Below are 18143 nucleotides of genomic sequence, written 5' to 3' on the forward strand. Positions count from 1 at the left end.
CTGAGAAAGAGAAGGCCACATGGCACAAACCAGTTTCTTGAGGGACGGTTCTTTTGCACCTAACCACATCAAATTCCTGGCCTTGGAATCTTTGGGTACTGAGGCTTCCAGGGAGTAACCCACCTGGAGCAGACAAAGCAGCCACCAACGACCAGTTGTCACACAGCTGCTGGTAAAGGAAGGCTACAAAAGGTCTCTAAAGGGAACCAACCATGTATATGGCAAAGAAACCCGAGCACCATTCTAGCTCTAAGAGTTACCTAACCCCCCAAAGGGTGTGGAGTATATGGTCAGTCTACACATCCTACACCTTACTCATTATTTGCCTGCTTATAACCCTCCAGTGGTTTCACAATCCAGGGGGATAAAACCCAAACAACATGCCATCACCTAACAGCCCTGAATATTCTGGACCTTGGCCACCTCCTCTACTCTTTCCACTGCTCACCAAGCCTCCCTTTGTTCCTAGCACACATCAAGCTCTTGGCCACTTTAGGCTTTTGCACTAACTCAACTCTGCTGAAATGTTCTTCCCATAGCTGGTTCTTCTCACTCTTCAGGTCTTGGCTCACACTTCACTTCCCTGACTGCCTTATCTAATGAAGCCTCCCATTCCATTTATTTATCTGTAAGAGTCTCCCCTACATGCCTCCTTGAGGACAGAGACAATGTCTGTCTTACGGCTGTATCCTCAGCACTCAATCACCATGCCCACCACACAACAGTAAGTGGTTCTATGTACCTGTCGAGCTCTGAATGAGTGAAATAAAGCAATTAGGTACAATAAACAGATCCTGTAGACCCTTAGGACCACCCTCTCCCTCTGAGAATTCTCATCCTGTCTCCACCAATACCACTCTTTCCTGCTGTTCCTCCAACTTTCCCAAGTCTCTATGATGGGCAGTATTTCCTTCTGCCCATCCCTCACTCACCCAACCAACTAGTTTCTGACTTACATCTCAATCTGTTTTCTGTATATATCAAAAGGCAAATAGGGACTTCCCTGGTGGTCCAGTGGTTAAGATTCCACACTCCCAATGCAGGGGGCCCAGGTTTGATCCCTGGCCAGGGAACTAGATCCCGCATGCCGCAACTAAAGATCCCACGTGGCACAACTAAGACCTGGTGCAGCCAAATAAATAAATAAATATTTTAAATAAATAAATAAACCTTTAAAAAAAGGCAAATGAAGAGTTGACAGATTAAAAGTGACTTTTTAATCTTCTCTTCAATCTGGCCTCTCCTTTGTATTCTGGATCTCATCTCTAACACAGTCACTCAAGCCAGAAACCTCTAGATTCCTCTTCCTTACCCATATCTCCAAATCTAGTCACCAAACTTTCTTCCTAAACCCATGCCCACAACACTTTACGAATAGACATCCTTTTTTCCACTGAACAGAGACTCTTTGATAGTGTCCCAGGCAGCTAACTACAAATAGGGAATCTGGGGATCTGATCTTCTTCCACTAGTACATCATGCTCTAATTAAAATACCAAGTTGCTTGCAGCTCCCCACACCATCTATCTTTCCCACTTTTTTTTTTTTTTTAAAACCTGACTGGAAGATTTATGTCTATGGAAGTGTAGTTGAAAAATCTGGCAGTAGACTTCTAATAGGGCCTTCCTGGTGCCCACTGGCTCCAGGAATGGTATTGGTTCCTACAGATTAATAGGAAGCCTTCTCTGAACTCCCAGGTCAGGTCAAGTCTCTTCTCCCCTTCCACAGCACCCTATACAACCTCTACCTCATAATAAAATGAACTATTTCTGTACGCCTTCCCTCCCACTAGACTAAGCTCTTCAGGGCTTATGACCACTTCTTACTCAATTTTCAATGATTATAAGCAGAGTCCACAGAATGACCCTTCAATAGAGTAAGCCCCTAGTCTCTCTGGAACAAGGTAATCTCAGAGAAGACCATTCTCCAGTGACCCTTTAAATCTACCTTGCTTGGGCATTTTCAAGATTAATTTTTAAAAATTTTTTTTATTGGAGTATAGGTGATATAAAATGTTGTGTTAGTTTCTGCTGTACAGCAAAGTGAATCAGTTATACATATACATATGTCCACTCTTTTTTAGATTCTTTTCCCATATAGGTCATTACAGAGTACTGAGAAGAGTTCCCTGTTCCCTGTGCTATACAGTAGGTCCTTGTTAGTTATCAATTTTTTTCAAGATTAATTTAAAAACGAATTTAGAGATATGTCTCCATACCAATACATCCTGCAAGTCTCATTGAAAACATTTCAAGTTTGCACTGCCTTTACTCCACCATTGGTCAACCCATGGGTGGCACTCTCAGAGATTCCTCTCTGCCTAGGCTTTCCTGTCTCTGTGTTGTTGGCATTTCCCTAATCTCCCAAGAGTACACAAAGCCCAGGAAGGCAGCCAAAAAGCTGGATGCAGCTCCTCACCGTGCCAGGCGGATGATGGCAAGGGCTAGATATATCTGCATTTGCACAGATTCCAAAAAGAAACCTGGAGACAAAGCTGAGCCCATACTCAGGACAGAGCAGTGAGAAGCAGAAAACCCTGTTAGGCTTCTTTTTCTCCTCTCTGCCTTTCCGAGCCTGTTCTTCATCTGGCAAATGGAGGTCACCTTACAGGGTTGTGGTGACTTTAGTCTAGCCTAAGAATGTAATTCTAAAGCACAGATCCACTTACTAGACCTATCCCTACCTATCAGCCTCAAGTGCAGTTTAAATGTGTTGAGGGCTGGGAAGAAGGTTGAGAAAGAGGGAAAAATTACTTTTTTATAAAAAGCTTGGGGAAGTTAAATGACCACCATCTCTCAGGCAGACACAATTCAAAAATACGAATTTTTTTTTGGTCATGCTGAGCGGCTTGTGGGATCTTAGTTCCCCGAGGAACTAAGCTTTCACTCAAAGTTCAATTCTGGGCCCAATGTACAAAAATGCTCTTTTCACTGTTTGTGGTTGCTACTTAGACAGCCTAAAAGAACTACCCAAATCCTTAATTCCTAGAAACTGGCAAAGTTAGGAGTAGGGGTTAAGGTATCAAAGCAACAGTTGACAGAAGAAGCCTTACTCTCCCACCCAATTTTTTGGAAATCTCAAATGATATCCTAATCACTACTTTTGACCCAGAGACTGCACTACAGAGATCCACAACCTGGTCACACCATCAAGCACAGTTTGAAGCTACAGTTACAGTTTTCACTCCACCCTGTGAAGTCTTGGTATGAGCATAAGCTGTGGTTAGGGGAGGTTCTTTCCTAACTAGAAGCCAAACAGCATCAGCATGACAAATGGGCCTGGCGGCAAAGATATTATTATTAGCCTCTCAATCAAGTTCTTGGTGCTTCACAAGAAGCTGCAGTGTTGCGAGAAGGTGACTGAAAATTCTCAATAAAACTGGCTCCTACAACCCAGAGGAGGATTGTTGTTCAGTTCACGGAGACACTGAGCACCAGCAGAGTCCTACCAGCAAACCTGTTCTGCAGTTTCTCAACTACCCTATCTCCATAGACATGAGTCTTCCAGATTCAAGGATAAGCTATAGCCCAATGGAGCAGCTGCCTCAGTCCAGTAGCCCAAATTAGTGTGACAAAAGTTCAGCCCTGCACAAACAAACAGCACAGACACCCACTCCCCACCCCCTCCTTCCTAGTGCTGGAACATAAAAGTAAACACCCTCTGGGGTTACCGAATGCAAATGATTGTACACATAAAGGTAGTGAGGTTGAGGAAAGGGAAAAAATGGGCCAAAACTCACAAAATGGCCAACCTGCATTTTCTACAAGCTAAATGTTACTTTCCCCGAACTCCTATTTCATTCAACCTTTAACTCTCTCGGCTAAGGTCTGGGTTTAGATTACACCACACATCAACCACATAAAAACGAGAAGGAAGCTAGTCAGAATTTCCTTTAACACACACAAACTCTCCTTAACTCCCTTGACCAGATCCCCGACATCTGACGATGAGAACAGTGCCTGGGTTTCTCCTAGAGGCTACCCACAGCCCAGAAAAGCAAAGGGAGACAGACCACTGTGGCGGTGTTTAAGGGTGTCAGTCACTTCTTAGTTATTTGGTCTGTAAAATGGGGATAGAAATAACAAGAGTAGCAACCCCGGCGGCATACTTGAGATAATTATGCAGAGGAGAATGGGGCCTGGCCCTGAGTCAATGTTTGGGGCGTGTCAGCCATTGTTATTGTTATTATTACTGAAGCACTGCCCCAGGAGGGGCCCCGCTGAGGCCTGATGCAAGGGCGTCAGGGCCTGGCAGAGCGGTACGCTGCCGGGTCGGGGCGGTCGGAGCGGGCATCTAGTGGCTGGAGCTCCAAAGAGCCGAGGAGCCGCGGGCGCAGGGGAGTAAGGAGCAGAGCCCAGAGGTGGGAAGGGCCAGAAAGGAAGGAAGGAAGGATCAGCGAGTAGGGTCGTGAGGGAGGACCCCATACTCACCCAGAGCGAATTCCCATTGCTCATTTCCCAGAGAGCGCTCGGGCACTACCTCCAGATCCAGCATTGGTTCGGCTCGCCGGGGCGGCCTCTCTGCGGCAGTGCGGACGGGACCGGAGCTGAAGAAACAAAGCAGCAGGTGACCCACCGTCCCCGCCGACCCGCGGCAGCCCTGTTCTCCACCTCTACCCGGTCGCCAACGCTACCGGCCCAACACCACACCTCACCTGACCTCACCTCACCTCACCGGCAACAGCCTTCAGCAGCGGCGGCAGCAGGAGCGTCTGCGGCAAAAGTGGCGTGCGGGGCCGTAAAGTGTGGCAGAGGCGGGGCGAAGGTGGGATTTCAATCGCGGGGGCGGAGCTAAGGCGGAGTCACTCAGGCACAAACTCCGGATAGGCTGCTGCGACGGTCCGGGCGAAGGCAGAGAGAGGCCTCAGAGTACCATCCGGAAGTGCTGGCGCTCTTGGAACGAGGAGCACCGTACTCTGTGAACCTCTACATCTGCACACCACACCGCACACGTTTCACAGAAGGATGTCTGAACCACGCAATACATGCATGTGACATGGCTATACAGCACCTGTCTGCCGTCTCTGCATGTACGGCCCACTCACAGTCACTGGGCGCAAAAGGCGAGTTCCGAGGGCGCACCACCTGAGGTCCAGCGGGGAGGGAGGACACGGAGTCTCAAAGCCCAAGACGCGCCAGCGCCCTGGCACTCTCGGTTGGTGCCGAGACTGACAGCGGCCGCAGCTGCCTCTAGTTGTTCAGGAATGATTCCTTCTCGCTGCGGCCCCTGGGGCTCGGGTCGAACTCAAAGCAAACGAGGAGTGGGCTCGAGCATGTGTGTAGGGGCGGGGCGGGGGGCAGTTGAGGGAGAGGACTAGGGTAGAGGGGAGGAGCTAAGCCCGATCTCCTGGTTGAGTACCTTCAGCTGTGCGCAGCCCCCAGGGCAGCAGCTCGGACTCCGCCAGAGACGGCTTTACCGCCAACGCTGTGTGGTTTTGACCAAACCGCTGGTACTCTTTGTGCCTCAGTTGCCTCATTTACAAGTCGGGAGTAGGGGGTCTTTTAGCCTGTTCATCCTGAGCTATTGGCCCGTGCCCTGGGACACTCTAAAACTGAAAGACAACCAGGCTTCTTCTGGAGCTGACCCTTGGTGAATGCAGCCTCTGGATTCTCACAACCACCCTGAGATGCAAGATTGGTTATAATCTCACTTTACAGGCAGGAAAAAAAATGAGGCCCAGATTGGCTAAAGGCCTTGTGGACCTAGGCGGTAGAACTCAAATTCTTTGCATTACATTGCCCCGGGAGAAAGGTTTTCAGCAGGGGAGAGAGTGACATGCTAAATTCTTAAACTGGCTTGATAGGAGTGTAACATGGAAGGCTCTATCAAAACTTGGCCACTGCTACTGGCAGTGGTTAAGAATCCGCCTGCCAATGCAGGGGACACGGGTTTTTGATCCCTGGTCCAGGAAGATCCCACATGCCGCAGAGCAACTAAGCCCGTGCGCCACAACTACTGAGCCTGTGCTCTAGAGCTCGTGAGCCACAACTACTGAGCCCACGAGCCACAACTACTGAAGCCCTCGCACCTAGAGCTGGTGCTCCATGACAAGAAGCCACTGCAATGAGAAGTCCGCGCACCGCAATGAAGAGTAGCCCCGCTCGCCGCAACTAGAGAAAGCCAGCGCACAGCAAAGAAGACCCAGCGCAGCCAAAAATAAATAAATAAATAAATTTAAAAAACAGACAAACATGGAGGGACTTCCCTGGTGGTCCAGTGGGTAAGACTTTGTGCTCCTGATGGAGGGGGCCCAGGTTCGATCCCTGGTTGGGGAACTAGATCCCACATGCATGTGGCAACTAAGAAGTCTGCATGCCACAACTAAGAGCCCGTATGCCACAACTAAGACCCAGTGCAGCCAAAATAAATAAATAAATATTGAAAGACAAATACGGAGAAGGATGTCCATTTGCAGAATCCTATGCCAAAATAATAAAACTAAGTCACTGAGATGTCCACCAGTAGGAAAGTGGCTAACTAAACTCTGATATATATGTATAATAGGATCCATTTTTTAAAATGAAGTATATCTCTATGTGCTGATGTGGAAGGAGCTCCAAGAGAAAAAAGCCAGGTGCAAAATTGTATAGTATGACCCATTTTTTTCCTGTAAAATCAGAAATAAAAGAAACATTGGCCTTAGGGCTTCCCTGGCAGTCCAGTGGTTAAGACTCCTCCATGCTTCCATTGCAGGGGGCACGGGTTCCATCCCTGGTCGGGGAACTAAGATTCTGTATGCTGTGCGCATGGTGCGGCCAAAAAAATAAATAAATAAAATAGAACATTGGCCATACCGTAAAAGGGAGAACATTTCTTGAAAGATAAACAAAAAATTATCAATAATACCGAATACAGGGAAAGAGGCAGGGGCCAGTGATCAGGGGGACATTTACCTCTTACAATGCATGGCAAGCGTTAAAGATGTGTTGTTGGGCAGCTGGCCTGGAGAAAAACATAAGGTTGGTGGGGAGTAATCTTAGTCAATTTGGAATGTCTGAATTTAACTCAAATCCAACTAGACTAGGAATGGTTCTTCTATTTAAAAAACACTTGGAGGGACTTATTTCTGGTGGACAACGAAGGGTATAAGAGAGGAAGGAGAAAGAGAAAGCCACACACTATGGATAACAACGTGATGATGGAATAAAATCCATATTTTATGGCAAGACAAGAAAAATTTAAACATAAAATTTGGGCCTCCTCCCTCCCCTTTAGTGTGTGTTATGCACCTGCATTAACCAGACCTCCTTAGGAGATAACATTCCTTCTTAATCTCATCAAGGGTCACAACTCCTTGAGATAACCTTTCTTCTTAATCTTGTAAGGGGCCATGATGACCCATGACCCACTACTCACCTGGTATGCATGATCTGGATTGTGTAAACTGTCAATAGTATGTCATTTAATGTATAGCCCACTGTCTCAAAAACTTATATAACTGTGCTTTGACCTCTAACGGGTGGAAGAGTTCTCAGGGCTTTCTGAGAGGCAGTTCCCACGTTATAATCCTCAATTTGGCTTGAATAATATTTTCTATTTCTTTCTTGAATCGACTGATTAATTTTTTCATCAACAGTGAAAAGGAGTTTTAGTTTGGAAAACCCAAGAAAGAGGAAGAACAAGGTTGGGGATGCCCCTAAGAATCTCCTTACTGGGATAATAGACAGGTTTCTGTGCACAATGTCAGTCAACAACAAATGGTTATATTAGCTCATTGTGCTGTCCCAAGCCATTGACATAAGTGTGATCCACCCAGGTTTTTGTCAGGGGTAGGAGTGACAGCTTTGGGATGGTAGTCTGGGAGGAGGCCCGAGTCCAGAGCCTGATACACAGAGCAGAAGCAGGAGGTGTCTCAGGGGAGTAGGACCACTTGGGAGAATGTCAGCAACTGCTGTTCCCCCAAACTGAGGGTGCGGATGTTCAGAAATATTGAACTGGATGTTGGTGAACTGCTAAGACCTTCAGGGGAGCACAGGTAGTCATCGAGGTGGTCCAAGTCAGATATGCAGGGACAGCCTCAGGTCAGGGTATAGTGAGTGATTAAGTACATGGACCGGGAATTTGAATCCCAGTTCTGTCCTTTAAGAGTTTTATGCCTTGGGCAAGTTACTTAATTTCTCCATGCCTTAGTTTTCCTCATTTGTAAAATGACCATAACTTCACAGATTTGTTAGGAGGACTGCAATTGTAAGAGTGTCTGAGTTATGGTAAAAGCTTTGTGTGTAACTACAAATTAAAAAAAAAAAATCTAGTAGTGGGCCTTCCCTGGTGGTCCAGTGGTTAAGACTCCACACTTCCACTGCCGGAGGCACGGGTTTGATCCCTGGTTGGGGAACTAAGATCCTGCATGCCGTGCGGCATGGCCAAAAAAAGAAATAAATTTTTTTAAAATGGTTTTTTAAAAAACCTACAGAGCTGTTAATTAAAAAAAAAAAATCTAGTACTGACAGAGAACTGATGGAATCCATTGGCAGGATCTACAGATTGGATGTAGACGATGACTGAGAAAAAGAGTCAGGGATAAAAACACAGGTTTCCAGGGCTTCCCTGGTAGCGCAGTGTTTGGGGGTCCGCCTGCTGATGCAGGGGACGCGGGTTCGTGCCCTGGTCCAGGAAGATCCCACATGCCGCAGAGCGGCTGGGCTCGTGGGCCATAGCCGCTGGGCCTGCGCGTCCGGAGCCTGTGCTCCGCCTGTGCTCCGCGACGGGGGAGGCCGCAGTGGTGAGAGGCCCGCGTACCGCAAAAAAACAACAACAACAAAAAAACCCCACAGGTTTCCAGCTTTGGGTAGCTGGATGGATGGTGGTGTCAAGATAGGAAAGTAGCTGGGGGAACTGACACTGGAGGCTGGAAGGATGCTAATCCTTTTGTTAAAACTGTCACATGTGGTAATTTAGGAGGCAGGAAATGTACCAAGTTTGAAGCCCTAGCTGAAGAACTTGGAAAGCAGAATCTTAGTACCATGATTACTAATTGCTTGTATTTATCAAGGTAAAAAACAAAAAACAAAAAACAAAAAACCAGGGATGGGGCCATGGGTCATGGAAAGCGATGAATTGGGGAGTCTCTCCCAATCAGTCTTACAAAGAACACTCCCCTCTCAGAGTAGGGGGCCTTCAAATGTTCTCCCTAATGACATTTCATAACTGTCATTTCATAAAAGACCAATGACTTGATTCTTCCCTTTCTGAATGGAAGTGTTTCCTGCAGTTTTCCTGTCCCTATTTCACCACTGTATATTGGCTGTGTGGGCAGATAACCACATATCACAGAATTTTAGTTCAATACCTGATCAGCTGGGACTTTTAGGTTGTCTCCCATGGTAGATATATTTTGTTGAGGGCAAGAGAGTAAAATTAAATATTTAATAATTCAAAGGGTGGCCTGTGATAGTCATTGGAGCTATTCACAAATATTCTCTTTCCTGGGCAAAAGGTAGGATTGTGGTTTTCTGCCCAGATGCAGCTGGGCATGGCCTTGTGATTTGCTAGGTCCAATGAAATGTAAACAGAAGTCTCGTGTCAATTTCAGGTGACAGTTTTAAAAGTGCCCCTTTCATTACACTATTTTCTTGGCTCTGTCACATGGCTGGCAATGTTCCAGTGATGGCTCTGTCAGCCTAGGTCAATCACTGATGGGTATTTAACAAATAAGAGATAAGTCTTTAAGCCAATAAAATTTTGGGGGTTTTAGGCAACACAACCAGCCTATCCAGGTAAGAGAAACAGGGGAAAATTGCCAGTTATGTCTCCTGTACTTTTTTCTCCAGCTTGAAGTGTTTCCATGCCCACTAAACTACCCTTAATCTCCCTACTGGGTCACCATATGATCAGTGGGACTGACTTGCTGCTTCTAGTCTTGTTCTATCAACCAAAACGAGCTTTATCAACCACCCATTCCCTCAAACTCCCAACCCCTCAGTGGCTTCCTGCTTGCCCTAGGGAATTGTCCAGACACTTGAACATGGCTGGAAAAGTCCATCCAGCACTGCTTGTGACCCTCACCCAGGCCCCTGCTGACCCTTTCAGATTTGTCTCACTGCGGCAGCGCCCCCTCCACTCCATGGTCCAGTCGTACTCAACTGCGCCTAGTTTCTCAAACTTGCCACGTTACCTGTAATACTTTTGTCATCTTCTCAATGCTGGAATAATGTCTGCCATCTTTCAGATGTCAGCTCAGATGTCTCAAGGAAGCCTTTTCTTGAGCACCCAGACCAAGTTAGATGTGCCCCGTAACAGCCACAACTTCCAGTACAACTTTAAACAATACTGCTTTTGTTTAGGTTTTGAGCCAGATTGTAGGTTCCGTGAGGGCAGAGACAGTGTCTCTTTAGGGCACTGGATATATACATTTTTTCCCCTAAATGATCCTAGGAGGTAAAATCATCATACTTTGTTTTAATCTCTTTTTTTAAACAGTGATAGTAAGCCTCAATTTTTTTTTTTAACATTTTTCCTTTTGGTTGTATGATCTGTCCTTTGCCCACTTACAATCCTAATATCGATGTAAGCCAATACATGCAATTTAAAATTTTCTACTAGCCACATTAAAAAGGAAAAAGGTAGTTAATTTTAATGTATTTTATTTAACCCAATATAACCCAGTATATAAAAATATTTTAACATGTAAGCAAAATTAAATCTATTTTTTTCTTTTGTATTAGATTTTGATATTTAGTATTTTACACTAACAGTGCATCTCAACCTGGACACAAAATTTTCAAAGGCTAACATGGAATGTAGTCCTCCCAAAACAAAGTTTTAACAGAAAAATATTTAACACTGCCTCAGTTTTTAAATTAAAACATAAATTCAGTTTCTTGGTTTTACTAGCCACATTTCAAGTGCTCGACAGCCACACATGGCTAGTACCTACCATACATGGATATACATGATTTCTCTAACAAAATATTTCTCCCTGTATCTTATCTTCTCACATTTTCAAATGTTTCTGAAACCTGAAAAAGGCCAATAATGACTTTAAGTTGCTTATTCTGGCCAAAAGCTGAGAATTGACTAATACAGTGACTTTTAGAGTTATCTTGTATTTAAACGAACTAAACTGCCATTTCCACCCATGATTCTACTCTACAAATTGTAATTTTCTAGACTCGGAACATCTTTGAAATGCCATATCTGTATATATGGTGGTGATGCAGGAAAGGGAATTGATGCTACCAGGAGAATCACGCCTTGAAATATGCCTGCAAATGACTGAAATCTTACCTTTAAAGAATGTTTGGGAGATCAAAACGCCAATGTTGTTGTTTTTTGTTTTGGCTGTGCCACACAGCCTGTGGGATCTTAGATCCCTGATCAGGGATCGAACCCGCACCCCCTGCATTGGAAGCGCTGAGTCCTAACAAATGCACTGCCAGGGAAGTCCCCCAGTGTTGTCTTATAAGTACTCAGTTACATATATAAATATGGCAAAATGGCTGTGGTGGTTTTAAAAATATGACCATAAACTCTCTGACACCTCCCCCCTTCAAGATGAAGCTTAGTAACTCCTCCCTTTCACTGTGGGCCTAACCCAGCAACTCACTTCTAACATAATGAAATATGGCAGCCCAAGATTAGGTTATTAAGATGTGGCTTTGGACTTCCCTGGTGGCGCAGTGGTTAGGAATCCGCCTGCCAATGCAGGGGACACGGGTTACAGCCCTGGTCCAGGAAGATCCCACATGCCATGGAGCAACTAAGCTCGTGTGCCACGACTACTGAGCCTGCACTCTAGAGCCTGTGAGCCACAACTACTGAGTCCACGTGCCACAACTACTGAAGCCCGTGCGCCTAGAGCCCGAGTTCCGAAACAAGAGAAGCTACTGCAATGAGAAGCCCGCGCACCACAACGGAGAAGCCCCGCTCGCCACAACTAGAGGAAGTCCACATGCAGCAACAAAGACCCAACACAGCCAAAAAAAAAAAAAAAAAGATGTGGCTTTCATCTTAGGCATGCACTCTTCCTTGGATCACTTGCTCTGGGAAAGCCAGCTGCCAAGTCATGAGCTGCCCTATGGAGACACCCACATGCCAAGGAAGGACTTCTTCATCCCCAGCACCTAGGAATCAAGGGCTTACACCCAATGGCCTGTGAGAAACTGAGGCCAGTCAATGGCCACGAGTGGGCTTGGAAGGGGATCCTTCAGCCACAAGTAAGCCTTGAGATGACGATAGCTCAGGTTGACAATCTGACTCTAACTTCAGGAGAGACCCTCGATCAGACCACTGGGCTTAGCTTCTTCCAGATTTCTGACTCACAGAAACTGTGGGATGATGTTTACTGTTTTAAGCTGCTAAATTTGGGGGCAATGTGTTATGTAGCAATGGATAATCCACACAATGGCTTATAGCTTGAAAAAGCTCCCCAGTGCCAAATGAGGCATACATCAAGTAAGAGATTTCTTTTTCCAGGTAGCCCCAAACTAACATATCCAAATACCTGTTTCTAGAGGTGATATACTTATTGAAACCATGATGCTACTGCTCAAATAATTTTTGAAATTAACCCTCAGAGTATGAATCTTATTCTTTGGAATTTTGCTTCATGGTACCAATTCAGCATTTAAAGGTATTTGTTATTTGCAATAAGTCTGGTAGTGAATAAGTATATTTTTCCTTATGGATCAAGCTTAGGACATACTTCTAGAGTAAAAGGCTTAATTTTCTGATGTAGGAAAATGCCAAGCAAAGTCCTAAGAATGTCTGAAATGACACCAGCACAATCAACTTGAGTGTATATTCCTAAAATGAATAGTTTGAAAGATGGTAGTTATTTGGATGTGTAATTTTTGGAATTCTTCCTTCCCTCCAAGGTCACTACTCTATAGTCATACCTCATAGGATGGGTAAATCAAGGCAGATTTTTTGAAAACTATAATACCCACTGGGAAATTAGTATTCTTTGTGTTATATAAAGATTTTCTTTGGAATTAACAGAAATGACCACTAGATGCCACTGCTGTTGGTGGTGGTTTTTATTTTAAGGTTAAAAAGCAGAATGCAAGAACAGCTCAGAAACAAAATCAATTTTTATGTCATAATGAACACCAGAACAGAAATTGTTGGATTATGTTAATAAAGAGCCAAAACCCAGAAGTTCACTACACAGAAGTTTATTGTGAAAGTAAATTAAACATACAAACACACAATATGGCTAATGGTGGCAAAAGCAATCTGGTAGCTTAAGGCAAGTTTTAATGAGGATGAATTTAGAAAAGATGATGCAATGATGTAATTTTGTTTAAATATAGATTATGGAAAAATATCAAATTGTACCAATAACTTAAAAAAAAGCAGTTTTCAAAGCCTGCACTTTTGGAGAAAAAGGGCTCATGATCTTAATGCCAGCATTAAGACAGATGGAAGCAGCACAATGCTAAATGACAGTATGTACAGAAGGATGGCAACATGAACATTTAGTAACATTTGATCTTAGTTACTGGTGGACTGAAAGCCCTTAGCTAGAAACAATAGAGAAAAATGTGCCATCATCATGTTATTAGAAAAGAAAAAATTTAAGTGCAGAAGTCAAAAACCAAGGAGCTCTGTGATAAAGTAACCTTAAAACAGCACTGTAAGGACCACTTAAAAGGTGATTCCCTCAGGGGAAATTAGGGCACTGAGTGTGTAAACATGTGAGCTGCACAACACCAAATACCAACCAAATTCATTCATAGTACTTAGTTACACAAGATCAGCATGGTCTTTTATGATGCATTATTGTTTATAACAATTTAAACACACTCCTTTACCATGCATGACTTCAAATATATAACAAATATTTTTATTCTGAGATACAGGATATGTTTATGAATTATAAGACCTATATACAATGAAAGTCACACCTCCCTTATCAGTCAAGTATACATATATGTTTTAAATGCAATAAACTTATTCAGACTTCAGTTCATTTTCTGAATTGACCATGTCAGTTTTTCAAACTCTTTAAAATAATGCCATTCTATTTTGATAAAATACATTTTTGCAAAAATTCAGAAATGTAGTAACATTTAATTATGACCAAAAATGACCATGAAAAATATTTGTAAGGAGGTACCACATGACTTAGCACTTTTTTCCAGTCTTGTATTAAAAAAAAAAAAAAAGTTGCAATCAATTTGATAGTGAGCCTATTTCAAAAATATTCTTATACTAATTCATCTCAAAAGGTTCTATTAATAGTCCTTTTGGAAAATACCATATATATAACCTGTGAATTTTTTTCCAGAATAATTAATGGAAGAAAATGTATCCTCTGCACAGATGTACATTTTCTCTCTAAGACTAATCTTTCATCACCTAGAATTGTTTTTACAAAAGCATGCATTATAAAATACACATAAAAGCAGCTATCTTAAACATGATTTTAATACAACATTACCTTTGTAGCTGATTCATCACTGTCTCCAGTTTAATATGCTGTTACATACATGAAGAAGCTCCAGTATCCCTTTTCTGATTGACTTTAAAAAAACAAAATCCCTGAATAAAACAGAAGCCAGCCTGTGACTTCTTTAGGTATTTCAGTAGAATATTATCATATATGGAGAATATCTCCACACAAACTCATGAATACAGAACAGAATCTAAAACAGATCTGGGGCAGACCAGAGTTAATACCAATTAAAATTTATGTTAAGGAAAGAAAAGGAACTGATTATCAACATTTAAAAGGATACTGCAACTTTAACAACTGTAAACTTTGTGTTAGAAGGTGTGGCAGACAGCTCTATGCTACTAGGTTTTTAGCTTGTAAATAATGCAAACCATCAGCAGTTTTAAAATGCTATAGACTATAAAAACACAGAAGGAAACAGGGGAAACAAAACAAAAAAACCAAGAACATTTATCTAAAATGAAGCTGTATAACCAACACATCTAAAATAAAATAAAAAAAATAGAGCAACTGATTAGGGGAAAAAACCCTCTGATAAAAATTTTAATTTCTTGACCTGTTCTAAAATGACATGAACTTTTAAATTAAAATGGTGGAAAAAAAGAGCTTTACAAGTGGATAGTTTCAACTCACTAAAATAATGTCAACAAGGTAAGCTTGCATAGAAGAAAATTTCAAATAATTACTGGCTACATGCATACAAAATTAGAAATGCAGGTATTATATCATAGTGCAAAACCATGGCAGTTGTGATGTCTTGTTACTGCCTAAGGTTGAGAAATAGACCGTAGTACCTCCAGTTATCACAGTTTCTGGTCAATTATTTCTGCCGACTAGAAATGAATATGTAAAGACGGGGCGGGGGGCACATCTTTTGTGCCACTAATTAGCGAAGTTTGAGGTCATCACCACCACCTAAACTGGATCCAGGACTAGGGTCTTGTTGTCTTCTTGCCTGCAATGACAAAATCATAATTTAGGGTTAAAACGTGTTTTGAAAATCAAAGTGCTAATAAATAACAGTAGCACATAAGAAAAGTTTGCAACTAAAAAAATTTTCAGCCAGTATCTCCACATGTAAGAAGAAAAAGAACAATTTAGATTATGTATGAAATATTTTGTTAAAGTTTCCTTAAAATCCAAGAATAAAAAATCTCATTATATTCAAAAGAGCATTATCAAAATATGTACTGTGGATAAAAGAGCAACAAACCTACATTTATAGCTTTGGGAATAAAGGGTTTAACTTGAACACATGATCCAATCACCTTAGAAGCAAACTTTCCCATTTTCCCTTTTAATACTAGCTGACATTTTACACACTACTATATATAAAATAGATAACAAACAAGAACCTACTGTATAGCACAGGGAACTATACTCAGTATTTTGTAATAACCTATAAGGGAAAAGTATACATATCTATCTATCTATCTATCTATATCTATCTATCTATATATATATCTGAATCACTGTGCTGCACACCTGATATTAACACATTGTAAATCAACTATACTTCTGCATGTACTTGTCCAGTTTTCCCAGCACCATTTATTGAAGAGGCTGTCTTGTCTCCATTGTATATTCTTGCCTCCTCTGTCATAGATATGTGACCACAGGTGGGTGGGTTTACCTCTGGGATTTCTTACCTGTACCATTGATCTATATTTCTGTTTTTGTGCCAGTACCATATATTGTCTTGATTACTGCAGCTTTGTGGTATAGTCTGAAGCCAGGGAGCCTGATTCCTCCAGCTCCATTTTTCTTTCTCAAGATTGCTTTGGCTATTTGGGGTCTTTTGTGTTTCCATATAAATTGTATAATTTTTTTGTTCTAATTCTGTGGAAAATGCCATTGGTAATTTGATAGGGATTGCACTGAACCTGTAGATTGCTTTGGGTAGTATAGTCATTTTCACAATATTGATTCTTCCAATCCAGGAGCATGGTATATTTCTCCACCTGTTTATATCATCTTTGATTTCTTCATCAGTGTTTTATAGTTTTCTGAGTACAGGTCTTTTGCCTTCTCAGGTAGGTTTATTCCTAGGTATTTTATTCTTTTCGTTGTGATGGTAAATGGGATTGTTTCCTTAATTTCTCTTTCTGATCTTTTGTTATTAGTGTATAGGAATGCCAGAGATTTCTGTGCATTAATTTTGTATCCTGCAACCTTACCAAATTCATTGATTAGTTCTAGTAGTTTTCTGGTGGCATCTTTAGGATTTTCTATGTATAGTATCATGTCATTAGCAAACAGTGACAGTTTTATTTCCTCTTCTCCAATTTGTATTCCTTTTATTTCTTTTTCTTCTCTGATTGCTGTGGCTAGGACTTCCAATACTACGTTGAATAATAGTGGTGAGAGTGGATATCCTTGTCTTGTTCCTGATTTTAGAGGAAAAGCTTTCAGTTTTTCACCAGTGAGAATGATGTTTGCTGTGGGTTTGTCATCTACGGCCTGTATTATGTTGAGGTACGTTCCCTCTATGCCCACTTTCTGGAGAGTTTTTATCATAAATAGGTGTTGAATTTTGTCAAAAGCTTTTTCTGCATCTATTGAGATGATCATATGGTTTTTATTCTTCAATTTGTTAATATGGTGTATCACATTGATTGTTTTGTGTATATTGAAGAATCCTTGCATCCCTGGGATAAATCCCACTTGATCATGTTGTATGATCTTTTTAATGTGTTGTTGAATTCTGTTTGCTAGTATTTTGAGGAAATTAGAACACTCCCTAACACCATACACAAAAATAAACTCAAAATGGATTAAAGACCTAAATGTAAGGCCAGACACTAAAACTCTTAGAGGAAAACATAGGAAAAAACATCCTTTGACATAAATCACAGCAAGATCTTTTATGACCCACTGCCTAGTGTAATGAAAATAAAAAAAAAATAAGTGAATGGGACCTAATTAAACTTAAAAGCTTTTGAACAGCAAAGGAAACCATAAACAAGACAAAAGACAATCCACAGAATGGGAGAAAATATTTGCAAACGAATCAATGAACAAAGGATTAATCTCCAAAATATATAAACAGCTCATGCATCTCAGTATCAAAAAAACAAACAATCCAATCAAAAAATGGGCAGAAGACCTAAATAGACATTTCAGCAAAGAAGACATACAGATGGCCAAGAAACAATGAAAAGATGCTCACCAGCACTAATTATTAGAGAAATGCAAATCAAAACTACAATGAGGTATCACCTCACACCAGTCAGAATGGCCATCATCAGAAAATTTACAAACAATAAATGCTAGAGAGGTTGCAGAGAAAAGGGAACCCTCTTGCACTGTTGGTGGGAATGTAAATTGATACAGCCACTGTGGAGAACAGTATGTTGGTTCCTTAAAAAGCTTAAAATAGAATTACCATATGACCCAGCAATCCCACTACTGGGCATATACCCAGAGAAAACCATAATTCAAAAAGACACATATAGGGCTTCCCTGGTGGCGCAGTGGTTAAGAATCTGCCTGCCCATGCAGGGGACATGGGTTCGAGCCCTGGTCTGGGAAGATCCCACATGCTGTGTAGCAACTAAGCCCATGCACCACAACTACTGAGCTTGTGCTCTAGAGCCCGCGGGCCACAACTACTGAGCTCGCGGGCCACAACTACTGAAGCCCGCACGCCTAGAGCCTGTGCTCCGCAACAAGAGAAGCCACCGCAATGAGAAGCCCGCATACCGCAACAAAGAGTAGCCCTTGCTCGCCACACTAGAGAAAGCCT

General features: G+C 42.2%; 2 protein-coding genes and 1 non-coding gene across 5 annotated transcripts in view; 1 reads left to right on the forward strand and 2 right to left on the reverse strand.

Moving 5' to 3' along the window:
• PHAF1 (phagosome assembly factor 1) overlaps positions 1 to 4716 on the reverse strand; it is a 28260-nt gene extending 23544 nt beyond the window's left edge. The window contains exon 1 of one of the 2 annotated variants that reach the window (XM_004280875.3): positions 4431 to 4716. In XM_004280875.3, the coding sequence (XP_004280923.1) occupies positions 4431 to 4494 (64 nt within the window). In that variant the 5' untranslated portion in view covers positions 4495 to 4716. The remainder of the gene's footprint in view (positions 1 to 4430) is intronic. The other variant, XM_033407735.2, reaches the window with a different exon arrangement.
• A 1486-nt stretch (positions 4717 to 6202) lies between these two features.
• Positions 6203 to 6275, forward strand: TRNAR-CCU (transfer RNA arginine (anticodon CCU)). Its single transcript has one exon. It is a non-coding gene; the product is annotated as a tRNA-Arg (tRNA).
• Positions 6276 to 13099: 6824 nt separating this feature from the next.
• Positions 13100 to 18143, reverse strand: part of CBFB (core-binding factor subunit beta) — a 60389-nt gene continuing 55345 nt past the window's right edge. For both annotated transcript variants that reach the window (XM_004280876.4, XM_004280877.4), the window contains exon 6: positions 13100 to 15353. In XM_004280876.4, the coding sequence (XP_004280924.1) occupies positions 15285 to 15353 (69 nt within the window). In that variant the 3' untranslated portion in view covers positions 13100 to 15284. The remainder of the gene's footprint in view (positions 15354 to 18143) is intronic.

The sequence above is a fragment of the Orcinus orca genome, chromosome 20 (assembly GCF_937001465.1).
Source record: "Orcinus orca chromosome 20, mOrcOrc1.1, whole genome shotgun sequence".
NCBI classification, from domain to species: domain Eukaryota; kingdom Metazoa; phylum Chordata; class Mammalia; order Artiodactyla; family Delphinidae; genus Orcinus; species Orcinus orca.